This window comes from Sturnus vulgaris, chromosome 5, assembly GCF_052056855.1.
Source record: "Sturnus vulgaris isolate bStuVul1 chromosome 5, bStuVul1.hap1, whole genome shotgun sequence".
Classification (NCBI taxonomy): Eukaryota; Metazoa; Chordata; class Aves; order Passeriformes; family Sturnidae; genus Sturnus; species Sturnus vulgaris.
In genome coordinates, this window is record NC_142247.1 from 73,808,303 (window position 1) to 73,831,320 (window position 23,018).

The 23,018-nt window shown below is 43.7% G+C and overlaps 1 protein-coding gene across 1 annotated transcript in view; it reads right to left on the minus strand.

Annotated features, from left to right (window-relative positions):
• Positions 1–22,019, minus strand: part of AHCYL2 (adenosylhomocysteinase like 2) — a 41,592-nt gene extending 19,573 nt beyond the window's left edge. Inside the window, exon 1 of the mRNA XM_014890774.2 lies at positions 21,606–22,019. Coding sequence (XP_014746260.1) covers positions 21,606–22,004 — 399 coding nt within the window. The 5' untranslated portion in view covers positions 22,005–22,019. The remainder of the gene's footprint in view (positions 1–21,605) is intronic.
• Positions 22,020–23,018: the final 999 nt, after the last annotated feature.

The window sequence follows — 23,018 nt, forward strand, 5'->3', positions numbered from 1 at the left end:
AAAAAACTGTGACCCCAAAAACTGACTGGGACCCCAAAAACTGTGACCCCAAAAACTGACTGGGACCCCAAAAAACTGTGACCCCAAAAACTGACTGGGACCCCAAAAACTGACTGTGACCCCAAAGAGGGGACTGAGATCCCAAAGAGCTCCCAGTGACCCCAAAAAGCTGACAGTGACCCCAATGAGCTGACAGTGACCCCAAAGACTTCCCAGTGGTCCTAAAGAGCTCCCAGTGGTCCCAAAGAGGGGACAGTGACCCCAAAATCTCCCAGTGACCATAAAAATCTCCCAGTGACCCCCAAAGCTCCCCGGGGTCCCAAAGAGCTCTCAGTGACCCCAAAGAGCTCCCAGTGACCCCCAATGAGCTCCCAGTGGTCCCAAAAATCTCTCAGTGACCCCAAAAAGCTCCCAGCGACGCCAAGGAGCTCCCAGTGACCCCAAATCTCCCAGTGACCCCCAGATCTCCCAGTGACCCCCAGTCTCCCAGTGACCCCCAATCTCCCAGTGACCCCAAATCTCCCAGTGACCCCCAGATCTCCCAGTGACCCCCAATCTCCCAGTGACCCCCAGTCTCCCAGTGACCCCCAATCTCCCAGTGACCCCCAAATCTCCCAGTGACCCCCAGTCTCCCAGTGACCCCCAATCTCCCAGTGACCCCCAGTCTCCCAGTGACCCCAAATCTCCCAGTGACCCCCAGATCTCCCAGTGACCCCAGATCTCCCAGTGACCCCCAAATCTCCCAGTGACCCCAGATCTCCCAGTGACCCCCAGTCTCCCCGGGGTCCCAGGCCGTGTCCTCACCTGTCCTTTCCCCCCCGGCTCTCCGTTCACGTTGTATTTTTTCCTGTTGGCCATGGTGGCCAGGCTGGGAGGCCCCGGGAGCAGGGAAAACCCAAATTTATACCCAGCAGATCCTGCCCACCGCTGGACCTTCAGGCTCCTACTTCTTATTTTTTTTTTTTTTTTTAAATTTTTTTTTAACTTAATGAGGCGTCCCGAGGAACAATTCCCGCCTGTGTTGTTTTGTGTGGAATTACAATTCCTGCCTGTGTCGGTTTTTTATTTTGTTTTTTTTTGTTTTGTGTGGAATTACAGCGTTTCCCTGACCTCTGGAGCTTTTTGAACGTGTGTGCATAACAATGCCTCGTTTATGTAAGCAGAACATTTCCCTGCTCGCTGTAATTAACTCGCTAATTAATCTCCTTTAACTCGGGCCCTCCCCTCCCTGCTCCCTCTTTTCCCTCCCCCCTTTCCCAAAGTCAGATGATTGGAGCCTCGTTAGGAGAAAATTAACTAATGAGCAACTAAAACAACGGGGCCGTTTGTTGGATGCCAAAAATGGCTTTTAATTATTATTATTATTATTATTATTATTATTATTATTATTATTATTATTATTATTATTATTTTAATTATCCTGGCCCTCGCTGTGTCCTCCACGGAAACCAGAGCAGGGTTTGTCCTTGGAGGGGTCCAGACCCCAAAATCCATCCCTGTGCTGTCCAATCCTTTGGGAATTATGGGATCCCATCATAATTTGGGTTGGGGAGGACTTTAAATCCCATCAGGGCAGGGTTTGTCCCTGGAAAGCTCCAGACCCCAAAATCCACCCCTGGCCTGTCCAATCCTTTGGGAATTATGGGATCATGGGATGGTTTTGGGGTTGGAAAGGATCTTAAATCCCATCAGGGCAGGGTTTGTCCCTGGAAGAGTCCAGACCCCAAAATCCATCCCTGTCCTGTCCAACCCTTTGGGAATTATGGGATGATGGGATGGTTTTGGGGTTGGGAAGGACCTGAAATCCCATCCCAGCTCAGCCCACGGGACATCCCCACCCACAGCTCCTCTGGGCAGGGCTTTGTATGGGAATTATCTCAGGGAATAATAAATGATCAGGGACACAACTCCGAGCTGCTAAATGAGAATTAATTCCAATTATTGCCCTGCATGCTGTCTGCTCATTGCACAGCCTTTTAGGTGGGAAGAGATGATCCAAGGAATTAAAAAAAAAAATGGGAAAAAAAAAAATCGCTGGGGGGGGGCTTTGAGGTCTCCTCCCACCCAGCCCATGCCCTGATTCCATCCTGAGATCCCAAGGAAAAGGGATTTGGGAGCAGCAGGGCCCCAGCTCCATTCCTGACTCAGTATGGGATACAACACTGCCCCAGGACTGGTTCTTCCTCTACACCTGATTTACACCTGATTTATCCTGGATTTACACCTGATTTACACTGGATTTACACTGGATTTATCCTGTATTTACACTGGATTTATACTGGATTTACACTGGATTTACATTGGATTTATACTGGATTTACACTGGATTTACACCTGATTTACACTGCATTTATCCTGGATTTATCCTTGATTTATACTGGATTTACACTGGATTTATACTGGATTTACAAAGGACTTATCCTGGATTTACACTGGATTTACACTGGATTTACACTAGATTTATCTTGGATTTACACTGGATTTATCCTGGATTTACACTGGATTTATACTGGATTTACACCTGATTTACACTGGATTTACACCTGATTTACACTGGATTTATCCTGGATTTACACCTGATTTATACTGGATTTATACTGGATTTACACACAGGATTTATACCAGATTTACACTGGATTTGCACAGGATTCTCACCAGCTTTTCACCAGATTTTCAGTGGATTCACACCAGATTTACACTGGATTTATCCTGGATTTACACCGGATTTATCCTGGATCAGATGTGATCCCACAGCTCCTCCCATGGAGCCTTTCCCAAGAAGCAACCCAAAGGAATTTCTATTATTAATTATTATTATTATTATTCTATCATTATTCCCTACTACTACAACATTCCAATATTTGGTTCATCATAAAAACTGGACATAAAAACAAAAACTCAACATCAAGAACATTAAGACCTAATTTGAAATCGTGACCTTAAAGATAATGAGCAATTTAGAGCTGGGGCTAATTATTCCTTGAAATGTGGCTGCTCCCTGGCAGGCTGGCCCGAGGAACCACATAAAAATGCAAATTATTTGAGCTAAAATCCTGATTAAAAACATTGCTGCAGGACACGACCCAGAACCCTCTGGGGATGGATTTGATGCCACAGCAGCTTCAAACCATCCATGAAATCGTAAAAAAAAAGGAAATTACTAAAGCTATGATGATTTAAAAAGAAAAAAAAAAAAAAAAAAAGTCAATTTAAATAAAATTTTTGTAGTCTGACCCTGATCCTGTAATGGAAAAAAAAAATCAGAGAACCTGCAGGGAGAGGTTTTGTTTTTCAGGAGAAAATTCCACGTTTTTAGAAAGAAAAATCCACATCTGAGACAATAAATGAAAATTGTGAACGATGCAGAGTTTGTCACTGATAACCCTAAATGCAAATTTCATTATGAATAAAATAATGCTCAGGGCAGTGATGGCTTCATAATTCCTGCCCCAAATCCCAAATCCTGGAAGGGCTCAGATCCAGCCCCACACTCAGAATTCCTCATTCCTGCCCCAAATCCCAAATCCAGGCAGGTTCAGATCCAGCTCCACACTCAGAATTCCTCATTCCTGCCCCAAATCCCAAATCCCAAATTTGGGAAGGGCTCAGATCCAGCCCCACAATCAGGGCTCCTCATTCCTGCCCCAAATCCCAAATCCTGGAAGGGTTCAGATACATTCCTGTGATCAGGATTCCTCATTCCTGCTCCAAATCCCAAATCCCAAATCCCAAATCCAGCCAGGGCTCAGATCCAGCCCCACATTCAGGATTCCTCATTCCTGCCCCAAATCCCAAATCCCAGATCCCAGATCCCAAATCCCAAATCCCAGATCTCAGACCCAGGCAGGCTGGGACCCAGCCCCACATTCAGGATTCCTCGTTCCTGCCCCAAATCCCAAATCCCATATCCCAAATCCCAAATCCCAAATCCCAGATCCCAGATCCCAAATCCCAAATCCCAGATCCCAGATCCCAAATCCCAGATCCCAGATCCGGGCAGGCTGGGACCCAGCCCCACACTCAGGATTCCTCACTCCTGCCCCAAATCCCAAATCCCAAATCCCAGATCCCAAATCCAAAATCCCAAATCCCAAATCCCAAATCCCAAATCCCAGATCCCAAATCCAAAATCCCATATCCCGAATCCCAAATCCCAGATCCCAGACCGAGCTCAGCCCTGCTCAGGTTCCATTCAGGCCGCTGTGCCTGTGCCGGGTCCCTCCATCACCTCCTGCTGCTGATCCCAGCCCCGCATTCCCCAAATCCCGATATTCCCGCGAACCCAGCACCGAGCACTTCACTCGGCACCGCCAGAATTCCCCAAAAGGGCAGGGATGCCCCAAATCCTGCCTGGGATCCGGAATAAACCCCACATTCCACGGGGAATTCTCCTAAAGGATCGAACAAATTCGGAATAAACTCCACATTCCAAGGGGAATGCTTTGATCCAGTTCCGAATGAATTCCACATTCCAAAGGGAATTTTCCTAAAGGATCGATGCTGTTCAGAATAAACCCCACATTCCAAGGGGAATGCTTTTAAAGGATCGAACAAATTCGGAATAAACTCCACATTCCAAGGGGAATGCTTTTAAAGGATTGATCCAGTTTGGAATAAACTCCACATTCCATAGTGAATGCTTCTAAAGGATTGATCCGGGTCAGAATGAACCTCCCATTCCAAGGAGAATGCTCCTAAAGGGTCGAAAAAATTCGGAATAAACTCCACATTCCAAGGGGAATACTTTGATCCAGTTCAGAATGAATTCCACATTCCAAGGAGAACTCTCCTAAAGGACCGAACAAATTCGGAATAAACTCCATATTCCAAGGGGAATTCTCCTAAAGGATCATCCTGGAATAAACCCCACATTCCAAGGAGAATTCTCCTAAAGGACCGAACAAATTCGGAATAAACTCCACGTTCCAAGGGGAATTCTCCTGAAGGATGGATGCAGTACAGAATGAGCTGCACGTTCCGCGGTGAATTCTTTATTGCAATTCCCGGGAAGAGCTGCAGCTCCCTCTGCTGAGCACAGAGAGGACAAGGAAGGGACATTGGGAACATTTGGAAAGGGATCTCCTGCACAATTCCACATCCACAGCGGGATACAAACGCAATCCCGCCCCTCTCTTGAGGGTTGAGGTTTCTTCTTAACTGAAATTCTCTCAAAATTTCCATTTTCTGAGAATTTTCCGAGCCCTCTGAGGATTGTCAGCAGTGCCAGGGTGAAGGTGGGGCTGGGAGAATTCCCCATTTTTCTTCTTCTCCCTTGGAATTCCCATTCTGTGCCGGGAATGTCGGGGGGGTTTGTGGGATTTGGGTGACATTTTTCCACGGGAAATCCCTGCAGGAATGGGGACTCCAGCCCTGTCCTGGGCAGCTGTGCCAGGGATGGACAAACCTTCCCAGGAGGGAATTTCCCAATATCCAACCTAAACCTTCCCTGCAATGTCTCCAGTGGCCTTCTGTGGGCTGCAGGATTGTAGGAACTGCCCCAGGATGAGCTCCTTTCCATGGGGTCAGAGCTTTGGGATTGGACTCTTCTATCCTGGATCCCTTTATCCATGGGGTCAGAGCTTTGGGATTGGACTCTTTCAGCCTGGATCCCTTTATCCATGGGGTCAGTCCTGCAGGAACTTTATCCCTTTATCCACAGGCTCCATGGATATCCATGGAGCAATTCCTGAGGGACTGACCCAAGGAAAAAAGGATCCAGGCTGGAAGAGCCTAATCCCAAAGCTCTGACCCCATGGATAAAGGGATCCAGGATAGAAGAGTCCAATCCCAAAGCTCTGACCCCATGGATAAAGGGATCCAGGATAGAAGAGTCCAATCCCAAAGCTCTGACCCCATGGATAAAGGGATCCAGGCTGGAAGAGTCCAATCCCAAAGCTCTGACCCCATGGATAAAGGGATCCAGGCTGAAAGAGTCCAATCCCAAAGCTCTGACCCCATGGAAAGGAGCTCATCCTGGGGCAGTTCCTACAATCCTGCAGCCCACAGAAGGCCACTGGAGACATTGCAGGGAAGGTTTAGGTTGGATATTGGGAAATTCCCTCCTGGGAATGACCCTCAGGGGTGAGCCCTGGGTGTCCCCATTGGGGACAAACAGGAATTCCCAATTTTCCTGGCAGGGTGACAGTGCTCAGGCACAGGGAGGCTCCATCCTTGGAGCCAGCCTGGATTCGAGCCCCTCACACCTTCCTGGGAAGTTGGATAAAACAAATCATCCCAATATCTATTTATTTTTAATATACATTAAAAAATTGTCTCCATTTCCCACATCAAACCTCTCAAGTTTGGGATAATTTCTCGGATCAGGAATTTCAGCACAAGTGCTGGGTTCCCATGGCTTCTACAACTTTATTTTAGGGAAAAAAATCAAACTAAAAACTGTGGGTGATGAGCATTTAAGCCCCTTTGAAGTTTTAGATGAGACAAAGCTTTAGGTCAGAATGAAGAAAATCAGGATTTTCCTCCTTTCCCTGAAAACATCAAAACTTCCCTGCTGCTCCCCATCCTTTAACTCCCTGTGGATGCTCATTTCCAAACCAAGATTTATTTTTAAAAAATTCAGGAAATAAAAAATTTTTAAAAAATTCAGGCAGCGATCTGCCTGGAAAAGCTGCTCCAAGTCCTGGCTCCGGGAAAATTACAATTAGGAAAAGCTTTTAGACCTTACTTCGATTAATAAATCATTTAGGGATGGAATTTCAGAGCAAAGAACAATTCAAAACCTCAGGAAATATAAAATTTCCAGTATCCAGAGGCTGATTAAAGCCTTGAGTGGGAAATAAGAATTAAGAATTATTGCCCAAATCTTCAGAAATAAAAAGGTGGGAACAGAAGGATGGGATGGAATCCTGGAATAAACAGGGAATGGGATAAATTCCAGAGGCTGCAGGAACTCCGTGCGGGCACGAGGGGGAGCGAGAGCCCGCGGAAAAATCCCCAAATTTTCATGGAAAACTGCAAAACCCACAGAGGCTTCGGGGAGAATTTGTAGGGATTTTTTCCAGCTGGAAACGCCTTCAAATTTGGGGGAAAAATCGGGAAGGGAATTCAGATCCTGGATGGGGATGGGAGGGGGGTTGTGGTGTCCTGGTGTTCCCAAATTCCAACCGAGGGTTCCAGATCTCCCCTTCCCTTGGAATTCCAGCAAATCCCAAATCCCCAAATCCCAAATCCTCAAATCCTCAAATCCCCAAATTCCCAAATCCCCCAAATCCTCAAATCCCCAAATTCCCAAATCCCCCAAATCCTCAAATCCTCAAATCCCAAATTCCCCAAATCCTCAAATCCCCAAATCCCAAATCCCCAAATCCTCAAATCCCCAATCCCGAAATCCCGAAATCCCCAAATCCTCAAATCCCCAAATCCTCAAATCCCAAATCCTCAAATCCCCAAATCCTCAAATCCCCCAAATCCCAAATCCCCAAATCCCGAAATCCCCAAATCCTCAAATCCCAAATCCCCAAATCCTCAAATCCCCAATCCCCCAAATCCCCAACCCCCAAATCCTCAAATCCCCAAACCCCAAATCCCCCAAATCCTCAGTCCCCAAATCCTCAATCCTCAAATCCCAAATCCCCAAATCCCAAATCCCCAAATCCCCCAAATCCCAAATCCTCAAATCCCAAATCCCCCAAATCCTCAAATCCCAAATCCCCAAATCCCAAATCCCCAAATCCCCCAAATCCCAAATCCCCAAATCCCCCAAATCCCAAATCCCCAAATCCCCCAAATCTCAAATCCCAAATCCCCAAACCCCAAATCCTCAAATCCCCCAAATCCCAAATCCCCAAATCCTGGAGCACCAGGAGAAAAATCTTGGGAGAGATCCAGGGAATTTTAACACTGGGACAAGAATCAGAGATGGGAATTTGGGGAGACAGAGCCAGGAGATCTCTGCAGGTTTTGGGAAGAGAAGGATGGAAAAAAAAAAAAAAAAAATTGTGGAATTCAGCCCAAAATCGAGATTTTTGGGTTGAGTGTCCCTGGTTAAAGAAGGCCAGAAATGGTGAAAATTCCATGTTTGGAAAAAAAAAAATATAATGGACACACAGAGCTGAGTTTAGTGAGGGGCCTGGTCTGCTGGAAAATGGAATTTCTGCTGGAATTTCTGCTGGAAAATGGAATTTCTGCTGGAATTTCTGCTGGAATGTGGATTTTCAGATGGAAAATGGAGTTTCTGCTGGAATTTCTGCTGGGAGTTGGAATTTTTGCTGGAAAATGGAGTTTCTGCTGGAAAATGGAGTTACTGCTGGAATTTCTGTTGGAAAATGGAATTCCTGCTGGAAAATGGAATTTCTGCTGGAATTTCTGCTGGAATTTCTGCTGGAATTTCTGCTGGAAAATGGAATTTCTGCTGGAATTTCTGCTGGAATTTCTGCTGGAATTTCTGCTGGAATTTCTGCTGGAATGTGGATTTTCAGATGGAAAAACCCCTTTAAAACCGGGATTAAGGGACACAAACCCAGCTTTGCCCTGGGGTGGGCTCAGGAACAGAGGGAAGGGTGAAAAGGGCACAAAAAAAAACCCCTGAAAATTTGAAATTTCTCCTGGGAAGCTCCAATGGGATTTAATAAACCCCAAAAGGAATGAGAGGAGCAGGTGAATTAATTCAATTTAATTTTTTTATTTTGAATGTGTATTAAAAGATCAAGGATGTCAAAATCCCCGTGAGAGCATTAAAATGAAATTAATGAGGGATTATTAATGAGCCTCCCTCTGGAAACTGTGACAGCTCCCAAGGAAAAATAAAAAAAAAAAAAATCTGCATTTCCCTCCCACACCCACCACTGGGCTGACAGCAACACGGATTTAATTTAATTTTTTTTTTTTTTTTTTTTTGGAGATTTAGAATTCCAAAAAGAAGCCCTGAATTATCTGAATTTTATTCTTATTATTTTTTTATTTTTATAGATTTAGAATTCCATAAAGAAGCCCTGATTTGTTTGAATTATCTGAATTTTTTTATTATTTTTTTAAAATTTTTATAGATTTAGAATTCCATAAAGAAGCCCTGATTTATTTGAATTATCTGAATTTCTATTTTTATTTTTTTTTATTTTTATAGATTTAGAATTCCAAAAAGAAGCCCTGAATTATCTGATTTTTTATTTTATTTTTATTTTTTTTTGGTAGATTTAAAATTCCAAAAAGAAGCCCTGAATGCTTTGAATTAACTGAATTTTTTAATTTTATTTTTATTTTTATAGAGTTAGAATTCCAAAAAAGAAGCCCTGAATTATCTGACTTTTTAAATTTTTTATTTTTATTTTTATAGATTTAAAATTCCAAAAAGAAGCCCTGAATGATCTGAATTTTGATTTTAATTTTTTTATTTTTTGTAGATTTAAAATTCCAAAAAAAAGCAGCCCTGATTGATTTGAATTATCTGAATTTTTGATCTTTATTTTTAATTAAAATCCTGCAGGCAGGAATAAAGAATAATAACAATAAAAATATAAAAAAACAGAATTTCCAGCAGGACTTGGAGTCCTTTTCCAGCTTTTCCACATCCTGTGGTCCCACTCCCATCTGCTCTGGTTACTAACACACAATAATTAGGGAAAAAAAAAATTAAAATTAAAATTAAAATTAAATAAAATAATCACTCTGGAAACCAAGCCCGTGCTCCACACGTTCAGCTCAATTAAAAAAAAAAAATTTAAAAAAATCACAACTCGGAGCTAAAATCTGATTTTTTTTTTTTAAATGAACTCACCACGATTCTTTTGGATTTATGGGAAAAATGTGAAAAATTTTCTTTTTTTTTCTGGGGGAATATTTTTGGGGATTCAAAGAGCCCCAAATCGCAGCCACCACCCCCAGGGAAAGATTTTTTTGGGGGGGGGAATTCCGAGGAAATTCGGCCAAAATTAACAAAAATCTTTAATTTGTTCCATGATTTTACCCAGAAAAAAAAAAAAAATCAAAAAAAAATCTGGAAAATCCCTGGGGAGATTTTTAGGAGAGGAGCCGGGATGGGCAGGGGATAATTAGCATTAATTACCATTAATTACCATTAATTACCATTAATTCCCACTCCATTAGTCACGTTCTGCCTGCAGCTGGAATATCCTGGAAAATTCCAAGATTTTATCCGGGATCCCAAAAAGGTTTCCAGGAGCTGCCCCAAACTCCGGGATTTTATTTGGGAATTTTTTTTTTTTTTTGGGGGGGGGGGGGGGGGAGAAAAATTCGGGATTTGTCAACCCCGGGAAAATTAATTGGGAAAATTTGGGAATTGGTGGGATTGGAACGGAAGGGTTTGGGATTTTGGGGGTTTTTGGGGTTTTTTATAGGAAAAGGGACCTTAAATCCTTTCCCAGTGTTCAACATTTCCTGGGATATTCCAGGAATTTTCTGGGAATTCCAGCCCAGCCAGGAATCATTTGGGGATGGTTTGGGTTTGGGGTTTTGGGATTTTTTTAGGGGAAAAGGGACCTTAAATCCTTTCCCAGTGTTCAAAATTTCCTGGGATATTCCAGGGATTTTCTGGGAATTCCTTCCCTGCCAGGAATAATCTGGGAATGGGTGGGATCATGGAAAGGTTTGGGTTTGGGGTTTTAGGATTTTTTTAGGGGAAAAGGGACCTGAAATTCTCTCCCAGTGTTCAAAATTTCCTGGGATATTCCAGGAATTTTCTGGGAATTCCAGCCCAGCCAGGAATCATTTGGGAATGGTTTGGGTTTGAGGTTTTTAGGATTTTTTTAGGGGAAAAGGGACCTGAAATCCTCTCCCAGTGTCCAACATTTCCTGGGACATTCCAGGGATTTTCTGGGAATTCTTTCCCCCCAAATTCCCATTTTTTCCCCCACTCCAGGCCCCTGTTCCTGCAGGATTTTCCCGTGTCCCAGTCCAGGCTGACCCCAAATCTTTGTGGGATTTTTGTGCCCTCTCTGCCGGGTTGTGCTCAGGGAATTTTTCTGCTCATTTCAACCATTCCAATCTGCAGATTTATATATATTTTTTTTTTTTTTTTTTTTTTTCTCACAAAGATTAAAATTTTTCCCTTCCCCCACTTTCATTTCTTCAGCCTCCGTTTGGGTAAATTATCCAATAAATCCGTTTTTTCAGCAAAAATAAAATAAAATAAAATAAAATAAAATAAAATAAAATAAAATAAAATAAAATAAAATAAAATAAAATAAAATAAAATAAAATAAAATAAAAATAAAATTATTGACATTTTTAGCCCTTCCAGCAACACCACAACTTTCCCTGCAGAGCTGAGAGTCCCTAAAATTCTCTAATTCCTCTGTAGAAAAATAAATCTAAAAAAACCCCCAAATTTCTGTCATTTTCTGTGTTTTCCTCAGCCCAAGATCAAATTTTTGTTGCATCAGAGAATCATGGAATGGTTTGGGTGGGAAGGGATTTTAATTTTTTTTTTTTTTTTTGGTGTTTTTTTGTTTGGTTGGTTTTGGGTTTTTTGTTTTTGGGGTTTTTTTTTGTTGTTTTTTGTTTGTCTTTTTTGGTTGTTTTGGTTTGGGGTTTTTGGGGGTTTTTTTTGGGGGGGGTTGAGGTTTTTTTTTGTTTTTTTTCTGGTTTTGTTTTGGGTTTTTTGGGGTTTTTTTTGTGTTTTGTTTGGGGTTTTTTTTTGGTTTTGGGTTTTTTTGTTATTTGGGGTGGGTTTTTTTTTTTATTTATTTTTTTTGTGGTTTTTGGGGTTTTTTGGTTTGGTCTTTTTTTTTTTTGTTTGTTTGTTTGTTTTGTTTGTTTGGATTTTTTTTGGTTTTGTTTTGTTTTTTAGTTTTTTGGGTTTTTTTTCCCCACCTTCCCCTACCCCAGGGGATGGAGAATCCACAATTTCCCTGGGCAAAATAAAAAAAAAAAAAAAAATTAAAAAATTTTTAAAAAATTCCTGGGAATGCAGGGAGGAGAAATTATTGTGTGAAAAAAAAAACACCCAGGGATTGACATGGGATGGAATTGGAGAGAATCAGTCCCTAAAAGGATGGATTTAAAAATAATAATAAAAAAAAAAATTATAAATAAAAAATAATTTTAAAGACCCCCTAAAAAATAAAAATAAAAAAAAACATTAAAAAATTAAAAATAAAGAAAATTAAAAATATAAAATTAAAAATAAAAATTAAAAATAAAAACAAAGAAAATAAAAATAAAAATTAAAAATAAAAATAAGAATTAAAAATAAAAATTAAAAATAAAAATAAAAAATAAAAATAAAAATAAATAAAATAAATAAAAAATAAACATAAAAAATAAAAATAAACTCAAATTCCTCACTGCCTTTCTGTCTCACCCCACGTTGATCCCTCCCTTCCCTGCACCACCAAAAATTTTGGCTTTTGATGCTTTCAGGAAAAAAAAAAAAAAAAGGATAAAAGGGCAAAATCGGATTAAAAATAAGTTTTTTCTGCCTGATTAACCGAGTTTTGGGTTTTTTATAAATCCAAACCTTCCCCGTGTCAGCTTTTGACGGCCACAAAGTTTTTTTTTCCCAGAATTTTTTTTTTTTTTTTATTTTGAGGGAGAAATTTGGTTTGAAAGGTTTGTTGTTGTTGTTGTTGTTGTTGTTGAAAGAACTGGAAGAGGAAAAGGGGGAAAAGGGAAAAAAAGGAAAAAAGGGAAAAAGGATTTCCATTTCCCACTATAAAACTCCATTTTCCACCACAAAAATTCCATTTCTCACTAGAAATTCCCATTTTCCACCGCAAAAATTAATTTTCCACCGCAAAAATTCCCATTTTCCACCGCAAAAATTCCCATTTTCCACCGCAAAAATTCCCATTTTCCACCGCAAAAATTCCCATTTTCCACCACAAAAATTCCCATTTTCCACCACAAAAATTCCATTTCTCACTAGAAATTCCCATTTCCCAGCACAAAAATTCCCATTTCTCATTATAAATTTCAATTTTCCACCACAAAAATTCCATTTCTCACTATAAATTCCCATTTCCCAGCACAAAAATTCCATTTCTCACCACAAAAATTCAATTTCTCACTATAAATTCCCATTTTCCACCACAAAAATTCCATTTTCCACCACAAAAATTCCATTTCCCACTATAAATTCCCATTTTCCACCAGAAAAATTCCATTTCTCACCACAAAAATTCCATTTCCCACTAGAAATTTCAATTTTCCACCACAAAATTCCCATTTCCCAGCACAAAAATTCCATTTATTTATAAAAATAAAAATAATAATAATAATAAATAATAATAATAATAACCAAAGATGGGAAAGCCAGAATTCAGGATCCCAAAATTCCATCCAAGTTTTCCTCAGTGTTTCATTAAAGAATAATGGGAATTATGGGATGGAACGAGCAGGGCCAAGCCAAAGCCACCAGTGGGAAAATCAATTCTTGAGGAATTCTTCACCCAGTTAATCCAAATAATCCCAAAAGCTGAGCAGATTTTTTTAATTAGGGGGAAATTAAAGCTCAGATCAATTGGTTGAGGCAGCAGGAATTTTGGATTAGAGAGAACCAAGAGGAGGAAAAGCAGCTAAATACAAAAATAAAGAGGAGAAAAATCAGGTAAATAAAAAATAAACAGGAGGAAAAGCAGCTAAATAAAAAAATAAATAGGAGAGAAAGCAGCTAAATAAAAAAAATAAACTGAAGAAAAATCAGGTAAATAAAAAAATAAACAGGAGAAAAATCAGGTAAATAAAAAAATAAACAGGGGGAAAAGCAGTTAAATAAAAAAGTAAACAGGAGAAAAAGCAGGTAAATTAAAAAATAAACAGGAGAAAAAGCAGGTAAATTAAAAAAAATAGGAGAAAAAGCAGCTAAAGAAAAAATAAATAAAGAGGAGAAAAAGCAGCTAAATAATAAAATAAACAGGAGAAAGAGCAGTTAAATAAAAATAAATAAACAGAAGAAAAATCAGGTAAATAAAAAAAAAATAAATAGGAGAAAAATCAGGTAAATAAAAAAATAAATGGGAGGAAAATCAGCTAAATAAAAAAATAAATAGGAGAAAAAGCAGGTAAATAAAAAAAAGAAAAAGAGAAGAGAAAAATCAGCCCAATCAGAAAATAAAAAGCACCAAAGGCGGGCCAGGATCAGCAAAGCTTTGGCCGGGCCGGGACCTCCCCCCGAGGGACCCCAAAAAGCGAAAATTCCCGACCCCAAAATCCCAAATCTGAGCCCCCAGGGCAGCTCTGGCTGGAACCGAGTGGGAATCGCTGCCTCAAAAACACCCCCCAAAAAAAATTAAAAATAAAAATAATTACAAAAAATGATTTGACATGTTCGGGCAGCGCCGTGACTCATCCGCGGTCATTTGTGCCGCACAGAAACCACAAAGTGTTTCGGTTTATTTATATTAAAAATTAAAAATTAAAAAAAAAAAAAGAATGAAAAGCAAAGAACACAAAGTTCTCGGCGCTCCGAGTCAGCCCGAGGGGGGAGGGAGGAGGGAGAGCAGAAAAAAAAACCCCAAGAAATGGCAAAGAACTCGTGCAGGAATCGCCCAAAAATTCCTCCTTGGCTCAGCTCTGCCCTGACTCACACAAACCCCCCTTCGCTCCGAGAGACTCCCACAAAAAACAAAAAAAATTAAATTAAAAAAAAAAAAAAAAAATGACATTTCTAAGTAACGCGCTGCACAACTTCAGAGCTGCAGAATTCTGCCAGACGCTTTTATGGGTGTTTGAGTCATCGCCCGTTTTATTGGAGACAAAAAAAAAAAAAAAAAAAAAAAGGTTTAGAAGGAACTAAAAGCCCTTTTTTTTTTTTTTTTTTTTTTTTTTTTAAATAAATCTGGGGGCTGCTGTTCCCTTTGAAAAGCTCCAAAGATCTCCTGGAGCCAAGGGCTCGGGATCCCTGAGGTGTTCAGATGTCGCGACATGAATCCCTTGGGGCTGGGGACGCCTGCACGGGCTCCAGGCACGGGGAATAATCGAGCAGGGACAGCAAAATGTGAGCTGTCAGCCGGGGTGGCCATTTCATCCCTGCTGGAATTGGAAATAATCCCAAAAAGCACCGACACCGCCCGGGCCCGGCCCTGCGGGGCCTGACCCCACAGTCCCAGCCGTCCCCTCACGGGCAGGCCCGGGGGGGTTTCCCGCTCCGGGACTCCTGTCCCGGCCCAGGGTGGGGGACAAGGGACCCCAGGGTCCCCTCAGTGCCACCCCTGCCGTGGCAGGGACACCCCAAGGCTGCAGAGCCCGAAATCCCGGGGGGATCCCGGCTCCCCTGGGCTCAGCGCCGCCTCCGAGGCCCCTCCTGGCCTGCTGGGCTCTCCTGGGTTTTCATTTATTTCGGGTGAGGTTTGGGCCGCCCGAGCCTTGGGGTTTATTTTTTATTTGTCACAATCTCGGGGGGGTGACTCTGAAGCTTCCCGTGAGGGGTTGGTGACTTCTCTCCACGGGGCAGTGACAAAACAATTCCTTTGTGGCCGGAGAATCGGGGACAAAGGGAACCCAAAAATCCGAGGGCAGGGGGACAGGCCAGGGCTGAGACTTCATAACCTGGGGCTGTGGGTGGATCATTGACCCCGCCATGAACCAAAACTCATCCAAGAGTGAAACTCCTGAGCACGATCCACCTCGGCTTTGATTTGGGTGCAGCCCCAGCCGGGCTCTTGTCCTGCCCTTCCAATAAATTCCTGTTTTATTCCTTTTGCTCTGCTCCGGCTCAGCCTTTCCAGGTAACAGCGCTGTGTTCACGGTGCAGCCCCCAAAATCCACAACAGCTTCAACTTTCCAAAAACACACAACAACAAAAATCCCTTGAGAGCTGATTCTGAGGCACAGGGATGAGGGCGCAATGCAGAAAATGAGGAGTTTTCCACCAAAAATGAAGACTTTTCCACCAAAAATCCCTTGAGAGCTGATTTCGAGGCACAGGGATGAGGCAGCAAAGCACAAAATGCAGAGTTTTCCACCAAACACACACAACAAAAATGCAGAGTTTTCCACCAAAAACACATAAAAAAATCCCCCGAGAGCGGATTTCGAGGCACAGGGATGAGGCAGCAAAGCACAAAATGCGGAGCAAATCCCAAAATCTGGGAGCGCACAGGGTTCCCCAAAATCTGAAGAGCACAAACAGCTCCTCAAAATTTGGAGCACTCATGGCTCCCCAAAATCTGTGAGCACACAGGGTTCCCCAAAATCCTGAAGCACACAGAGTTCCCCAATATTAGGAGAACATACGGCTCCCCAAAATCTGTGAGCACACAGGGTTCCCCAAAATTTGGAGCACAAACAGCTCCTCAAAGTTTGGAGCACACGTGGCTCCCCAAAATCCAGCAGCACACACGGCTCCTCAAAATTGGGAGCAGATCCCAAAATCTGAGAGCACAAACAACTCCCCAAAATCCAGCAGAACTCACGGCTCCCCAAAATCCAGCAGCACACAGAGGTCCCCAAAATCTGAGAGCACACACAGCTCCCCAAAATTGGGAGTACACGTGGACCTCCAAAATCTGCAGCATTCACGGCTCCCCAAAATCCAGCAGGAACAACAGCTCCCCAAAATCTGAGAGCACACAGGGGTCCCCAAAATTGGGAGCAGATCCCAAAATCTGAGAGCACACACAGCTCCCCAAAATCCTACAGCACACAGGGGTCCCCAAAATCTGAGAGCACACAGGGGTCCCCAAAATCTGAGAGCACACAGGGGTCCCCAAATTTTGGCGCACTCGGGTGCCGGGGTCGCTGCCTGGGGCCGGTCGGGACAGACTCGGGCTCTCACTGCCCGGGCGGCTCCAGAAATGTCCCCAAGCGCTGCCATTTGTCACCTCCCCACGAAATAAAGATTTCATTATCCACTTAGAGCCCAAAAATTAAAATTTAACCGAAATTAATTGGTTTTCCTGGGTTTTAGCTGATTCTGCACCTCACCAAAGGAAGGGAGCACAGAAATATTTTCATTTTTTATCATTTTAAATTTCATTTGAAATCTCCCCCAGGGGTGAGGATTCCACCCCTGCCCATGGAGGAATTTCCCCAAAAATCCACCCTGAGCTCCTCTCATCCCCAACTGTCACCTGGGTAAATTCTGATTTTCCAAATTCTGATTTTCCAAAATTCTGATTTTCCAAAATTCTGATTTTATTTTTCGAGCCACCCCAGCAGAGCAGTCATTGTCCAAAGAGCTCCAGAAATGTCCCCAAGCGCTGTGATTTAAAATTAAACCAAAATTCCATTTTTTTTTCCCCCCTGGGTTTTAGCTGATTCTGCACCAATGAAATATCTGAATTTTCAGAATTTTCTCAGTGGCTCCATCGGGATGAATTCCTGCTCTGGGAAAAACCTGGAGGGATTTTTGGATGCATTGACATTGCCAAATCTGGAAATAATAAAAAAAAAAAAAAAAAAATCCAGAATCAAGAATTTCCTAAAAATTCCAACCCTTCACTGAGGCCTTAAATAGGGAAAGGGTCAGGTGAGAAGTGATCTCAAAATAATAATTAAAAAAAAATTAAAAAATTTTTAAAAATATATATATTTTTTTAAATTTTTTTTTAATTATTTTTTTAAAACCCAGCATTGGGATTAATTTGGTTTATCCCTGAACATTGAATTTCAGGTCCCAGAGTCACTCCCAGCTGCACAAAAAGAGCAAAGAAATTCCTGAATCCTCCCCCCTCCTTTTTCACCTCCCCCCCAAAAAAACTTCACCTCCACCCCAGCAACAGCTGATGCTGCCACTAAAAATGGGAAATGCACCCAAAATGGGAAATACACCCAAAATAAACGGGAAATGCACTCAAATAAATGGGAAATAATGCACTCAAATAAATGGGAAATAATGCACTCAAAATTTGAAATGCACTCAAAATACAGAATACATTCAAAATATGAAATACACTCAAAATGTGAAATTTCTTCTGAATTTATTCCAATGCATATCTATTTATTCTGAAATGTATTCCAATAAGCATCTATTTCTTTGAAATTTTCTTCTAATATTTATTCTAAAAAGTATTCCAGTGCATACCTATTTATTCTGATATTTATTCCAAAAAATATCTATTTATTGTGAAATTTATCCCAATAAATACCTATTTATTGTGAAATTTATCCCAATAAATATCTATTTATTCTGAAATTTATCCCAATAAATATCTATTTATTGTGAAATTTATCCCAATAAATACCTATTTATTGTGAAATTTATCCCAATAAATACCTATTTATTCTGATATTTATCCCAATAAATACCTATTTATTCTGATATTTATCCCAATAAATATCTATTTATTGTGAAATTTATCCCAATAAATATCTATTTATTGTGAAATTTATCCCAATAAATATCTATTTATTGTGAAATTTATCCCAATAAATATCTATTTATTGTGAAATTTATCCCAATAAATATCTATTTATTGTGAAATTTATCCCAATAAATACCTATTTATTGTGAAATTTATCCCAATAAATATCTATTTATTGTGAAATTTATCCCAATAAATATCTATTTATTCGAAAATTTATTCCAATAAATATTTATATTTATTTCAGTTTTTCTATTGGCAGGGAGGTCAGAACTCGATGGGCTTTAAGGTCCCTTCCAATCCATCCCACCCATGATTGATCTCATCACCAAAAATCCATTTAAACCCCAAAAACCAACATCAACCACCCCTAAATTGATGAATGATCACCCCAAAAATCCATTTAAACCCCAAAAACGGAGCCAGCCCAGGTGAGTCAGGTTAAAACACATTAAAAATATCTAAAACCATAAATTAAAATACATTTAGTCCACCCATCACTTCGTGTTTTCCGATTTATCAAGGTAAAATAAAAATCAGAGCACCCGAAGGCAGGTAAAGAAATAAAATGAGAAAAGGAAATTTCAAATGAGGGCCAGGGGAAAAGAGTGGCTGCAATTTTCTGGGAACTCTTTTTGTCCCAGAAAATGCAAAAAAAAAATCACAATTTAGCGGTGCCAGATCTCAAGGATGGGTGTTAGAATTCCGAGGAAATGAAAAATAAAAATCAAGAAAAATATATTTATATAAACTGGAAAAAAAAAAAAAAATCGAGATTTTGTTGCTACCAAACACTCCAAAGAACCAGAGTTCCACTACAAATTCCATTTATTTTAACTCAATAATCTATTTTAACTCAACTTTTACCTCGATTTCAGCAGATTTCTGTCAGATCTGAATTTAAAAAAAAAAAAAAAAATCTTATTTTTTGTTCTAAACCTCCTTTCAGCAGATGCTTCAGCCCCACGGGCCCGGGGACAATTGGATGGTTCCTAAATCTGATTTTATTTCAGTCAGGCCAGGATATCGAATATTTTCTTTATTTTGAGGATGTGGTAAATGAAAAGCCTGGTTTGAGAGGCCAGAAATAATATAGATATTAGCTCTTTATTGGGATGTTTAGCTTTAAAAATAAAATTAAAAAAAACTTTTAAATAGCTACGTTCAGCTCCATTTTGCTGGCAGCTAAAAGCTTTGCAGAACTCTCTGTGCTTTAAATAAGATTTAATAAATAACCAAAATCCAAATGAGAAATTCGTGGTTTAATCATCCTGACTCTGAGTAAAGGCAAAAATAAAAATAAAAATAAATAAATAAAGCCGAGGTATTGAATAGTGCAGGTAACCCCTGACAGAGCAGGCAGAGAGGAGAAAAATTCATTTTTTTTTTGTGGTTGAAGCCAGAAAAGAATGGAGAGGGTGAGGAAAACCAGGAAAACCCCCTGAGGGTCTCCAAAAATAGAAATGGGATTGGGATATCAAATGGAAAATATTGGGGATGGGAGTCAGGATCTCAGAGGGAAAATGTGCTTTACTGAGCAGCTGAAAACCCCCCAGGAGGGATTGCAGGGGGTGAAAAAAAACTTTTATAGGGGGTGAAAAAACCTTTTTTAGGGGGACACAAAAAAAATTTTTTAGGGGGACACAAAAAAACCTCGATCCAGACTCTGCATCCTGCAGGGATGTGCTGCTTCCAAGGAAAAATTGGAATTTCAGGGAAGTCACAGAAACAAATCCCCTCACTCACCTCGGGCCTTCCAAAGGGAGAGGAAATTTTAGAGCAAACCCAAAAGAGAAAATTCAAAAAAAAGGCAAATTCCCAAAAAAAGGTGGAAGTGCAGCAGTGGGGAGGTGAAATCTCCATCTCAGAATTTCCCAATTTCCCCCCAAACTTTCAGAGGGGACAATTCCCCCTCCTGGCATTTCCAACAGGAAGGATTCCAGGCGTTAAAAACTCGGGGAAATTTGAATTTTCCTCCCTGCACAGCCCAGGACTCACAGCGAGCACCTGTGCACACCTGAGGGGCTGGGGGGGATCCACACGATCCTGGGCTGCAGCTGCAAGGATGGGGCACCCCAAAATCCATCCCGACACCCCAAAACTCACCCTGGCACCTCAAAATCCATCCTGGCACCCTAAAACCCATCCCGACACCTCAAAATCCATCCTGGCACCCCAAAATCCAACCTGACACCCCAAAACTCATCCTGGCACCCTAAAATCCATCCCGATACCCCAAAATCCAACCTGACACCCCAAAACCCATCCCGACACCCCAAAATTCATCCTGGCACCCCAAAACTCACCCTGGCACCTCAAAGTCCATCCTGGCACCCCAAAATCCATCCCGATACCCCAAAATCCATCCTGGCACCCCAAAACTCATCCTGGCACCCCAAAATCCATCCTGGCACCCCAAAACTCATCCCGGCACCCCAAAACTCACCCTGGCACCCCAAAAGCCACCGTGCCCCCCCCCAGCCCGCAGGTGTGGGCACACCTGGCCCTGCACAGTGGGCCAGCGTCACCGGGAGCTGCCGGCAGGTTTTTATCTTATCCAAATTTCTGAGATAACTCCGGGAATGTGAACCTGGTGTGAACTCACACACACCCTGGAGATCACACAGTGCCACACCTGGGGACAGGAACGGGGTGAAAAGGGACACAGAGTCACCTGGGGGGACAGGAACGGGGTGTAAACACATTTTGTGTCACCTGGGGCGACAGAAACGGGGTGTAAAGGGACACAGTGTCACCTGAGGGGACAAGAGTGAGGCGTAAACACATTTTGTGTCACCTGGGGAGACAGGAAAGGAATGTAAAGGGACACAGTGTCACCTGAGGGGCAGGAACAGGGTGTAAAGGCATTCAGTGTCACCCGAGGGGACAAAAGTGAGCTGTAAACACACCCAGTGTCACCCGAAGGGACAGGAGCAGGGTGTGAAGGCACTCAGTGTCACCGGGGGGGACAGGAGCGAGGCGTAAAGGGACACAGTGTCACCTGAGGGGACAGCAATGAGGTGTAAACACACACAGTGTCACCGGGGGGGACAGGAACGGGTGTGAAGGCACTCAGTGTCACCCCACATGTCACACGCGGCGTGTGAAGGCGCAGCCAGACCCCCCAGGCACGGCAGGACACGTCCCCAAACCGCAGCCACGGCCCCGCGGCCACCCCGGCGTCACCGGGGACCCCCGGGCCGGGCGGAGGCAGCGCCGAGCCCCGAACGCCGAGCCCCGGTTCCGGTTCCCCGTGCCCGCTGTGAGGATGTCCCGGCCGGCCCCGCCAGGGGGTCCCGGTGTCGCTGCCGGTGCCACCCCCGGTGTCACCCCCGGTGCCGCCCCCGGTGTCGCTCTCGGTGCCTCCCCCGGTGCCGCCCCCGTTACCTTCTTGACGGTGCGCGGCGCTTCGGTGACGGAGCCGTCGGGGCTCACGAGCGCCTCGGCCGCGCTGCCGCTGCTGTCGCTGCCGTCGCGGTGCCGGTGCTGAGGGTGGTGCGGGTCGCTCCTCTTCATGGCCGAAGCCTGCGGCACCTTCGCGGCGGCCGAGGACAGCCCGGCGGCCGAGGACAGCCCGGGGCAGCCGCTGCCCGGAGGCCGCTCGGCGGAGGGGGCCGGGGCCGCCTCACGCTCGGCGCCCGGCACGGGGCAGGCGGCGGCCGCCACGCCGTGCGCCGCTGCGTGAGCGCCCACAGGCTCGCACGGCGGCCCCGCCGCCTTATCCATGGGGCCGCCGAGCTCCTTCAGCTCCACGGCGGGCGCGGCCACCGCCACCTGCACCGACATCGTCGCCGACTGCTCCGGCTCCGGCTCCGGCTCCCCCTGGGCCGCCGGCCCCGCCCCGCTCCGCCCCGCCGCCCTCGCTGCCGCGCTGCATGCTGGGACGTGCAGTTTTCCCGCCCCGTCGCGACTACATCTCCCGGCATGCCCTGCGGCGCCAGGACGCCTCACCGGGCCGCGCGAGGATTGGTGGGAGTTGTAGGCCGCGCGGGGCTTGGTGGGAGTTGTAGGCCGCGCGGGGCTTGGTGGGAGTTGTAGGCCGCGCGGGGGTTGGTGGGAGTTGTAGGCCTCGCGGGGGTTGGTGGGAGTTGTAGGCCGCGCGGAGCCGCCCGCCCCCGGAGGGTATTTGGGTTTTTTCACGTTTTGGTGAACGTTCAGTGTTTCAATGGCCGGGCACAGAATGGCAGAAGTACTGAGGTTCTAAAAGACCTTCGAGACCATCGAGACCGAGGCGTTGTGTCCCCAGCCCAGAGCACTGAGTGCCACATCCTTTTATTATTGTTATTTATTGACATCAGCCCCGAGAGAAGAACTTGGAGCTGCTGATGGGTGAGAACTTAATTAATTCTCAGTTCTCAAGTGTCAATTCCAATCCTCAAGCGTCCGATCCTCAAACCCTGGGCGAGCTCGGATGAGCTGGAGGAGAGGAGAGAGAGAGAGAAGGAATCCACAGAAACCTCCCCAAAAATCAGGAGGGAGAGGAGAAATGGGAGCAGCAGAGCCTGGGAGGCTGAAGGAGGATTTCAGCCAGGAGGAATTCCCCAGGGGATCGGAATCAAAGGACCAGCAGCGCATCCCTGAGTGCCCGGAATTCCAGGAGGACAATTCCCGACCTCACCGAACCGAAGCTGTTCCCCGCCGGAGCAGAACCAGGATCTGATTCTGGTCCCTCCCTCTCCCGGCATCACAAAACTCCAGCTCGGGGCTGATCCCGAGCTCAGGAGGGGCCCCTGAACTCTTGGAAAGGCGCCTTGGGAGGGATTTGGAGCTGGAGCGATCCCTCCCCTTCCATGGGGAAAA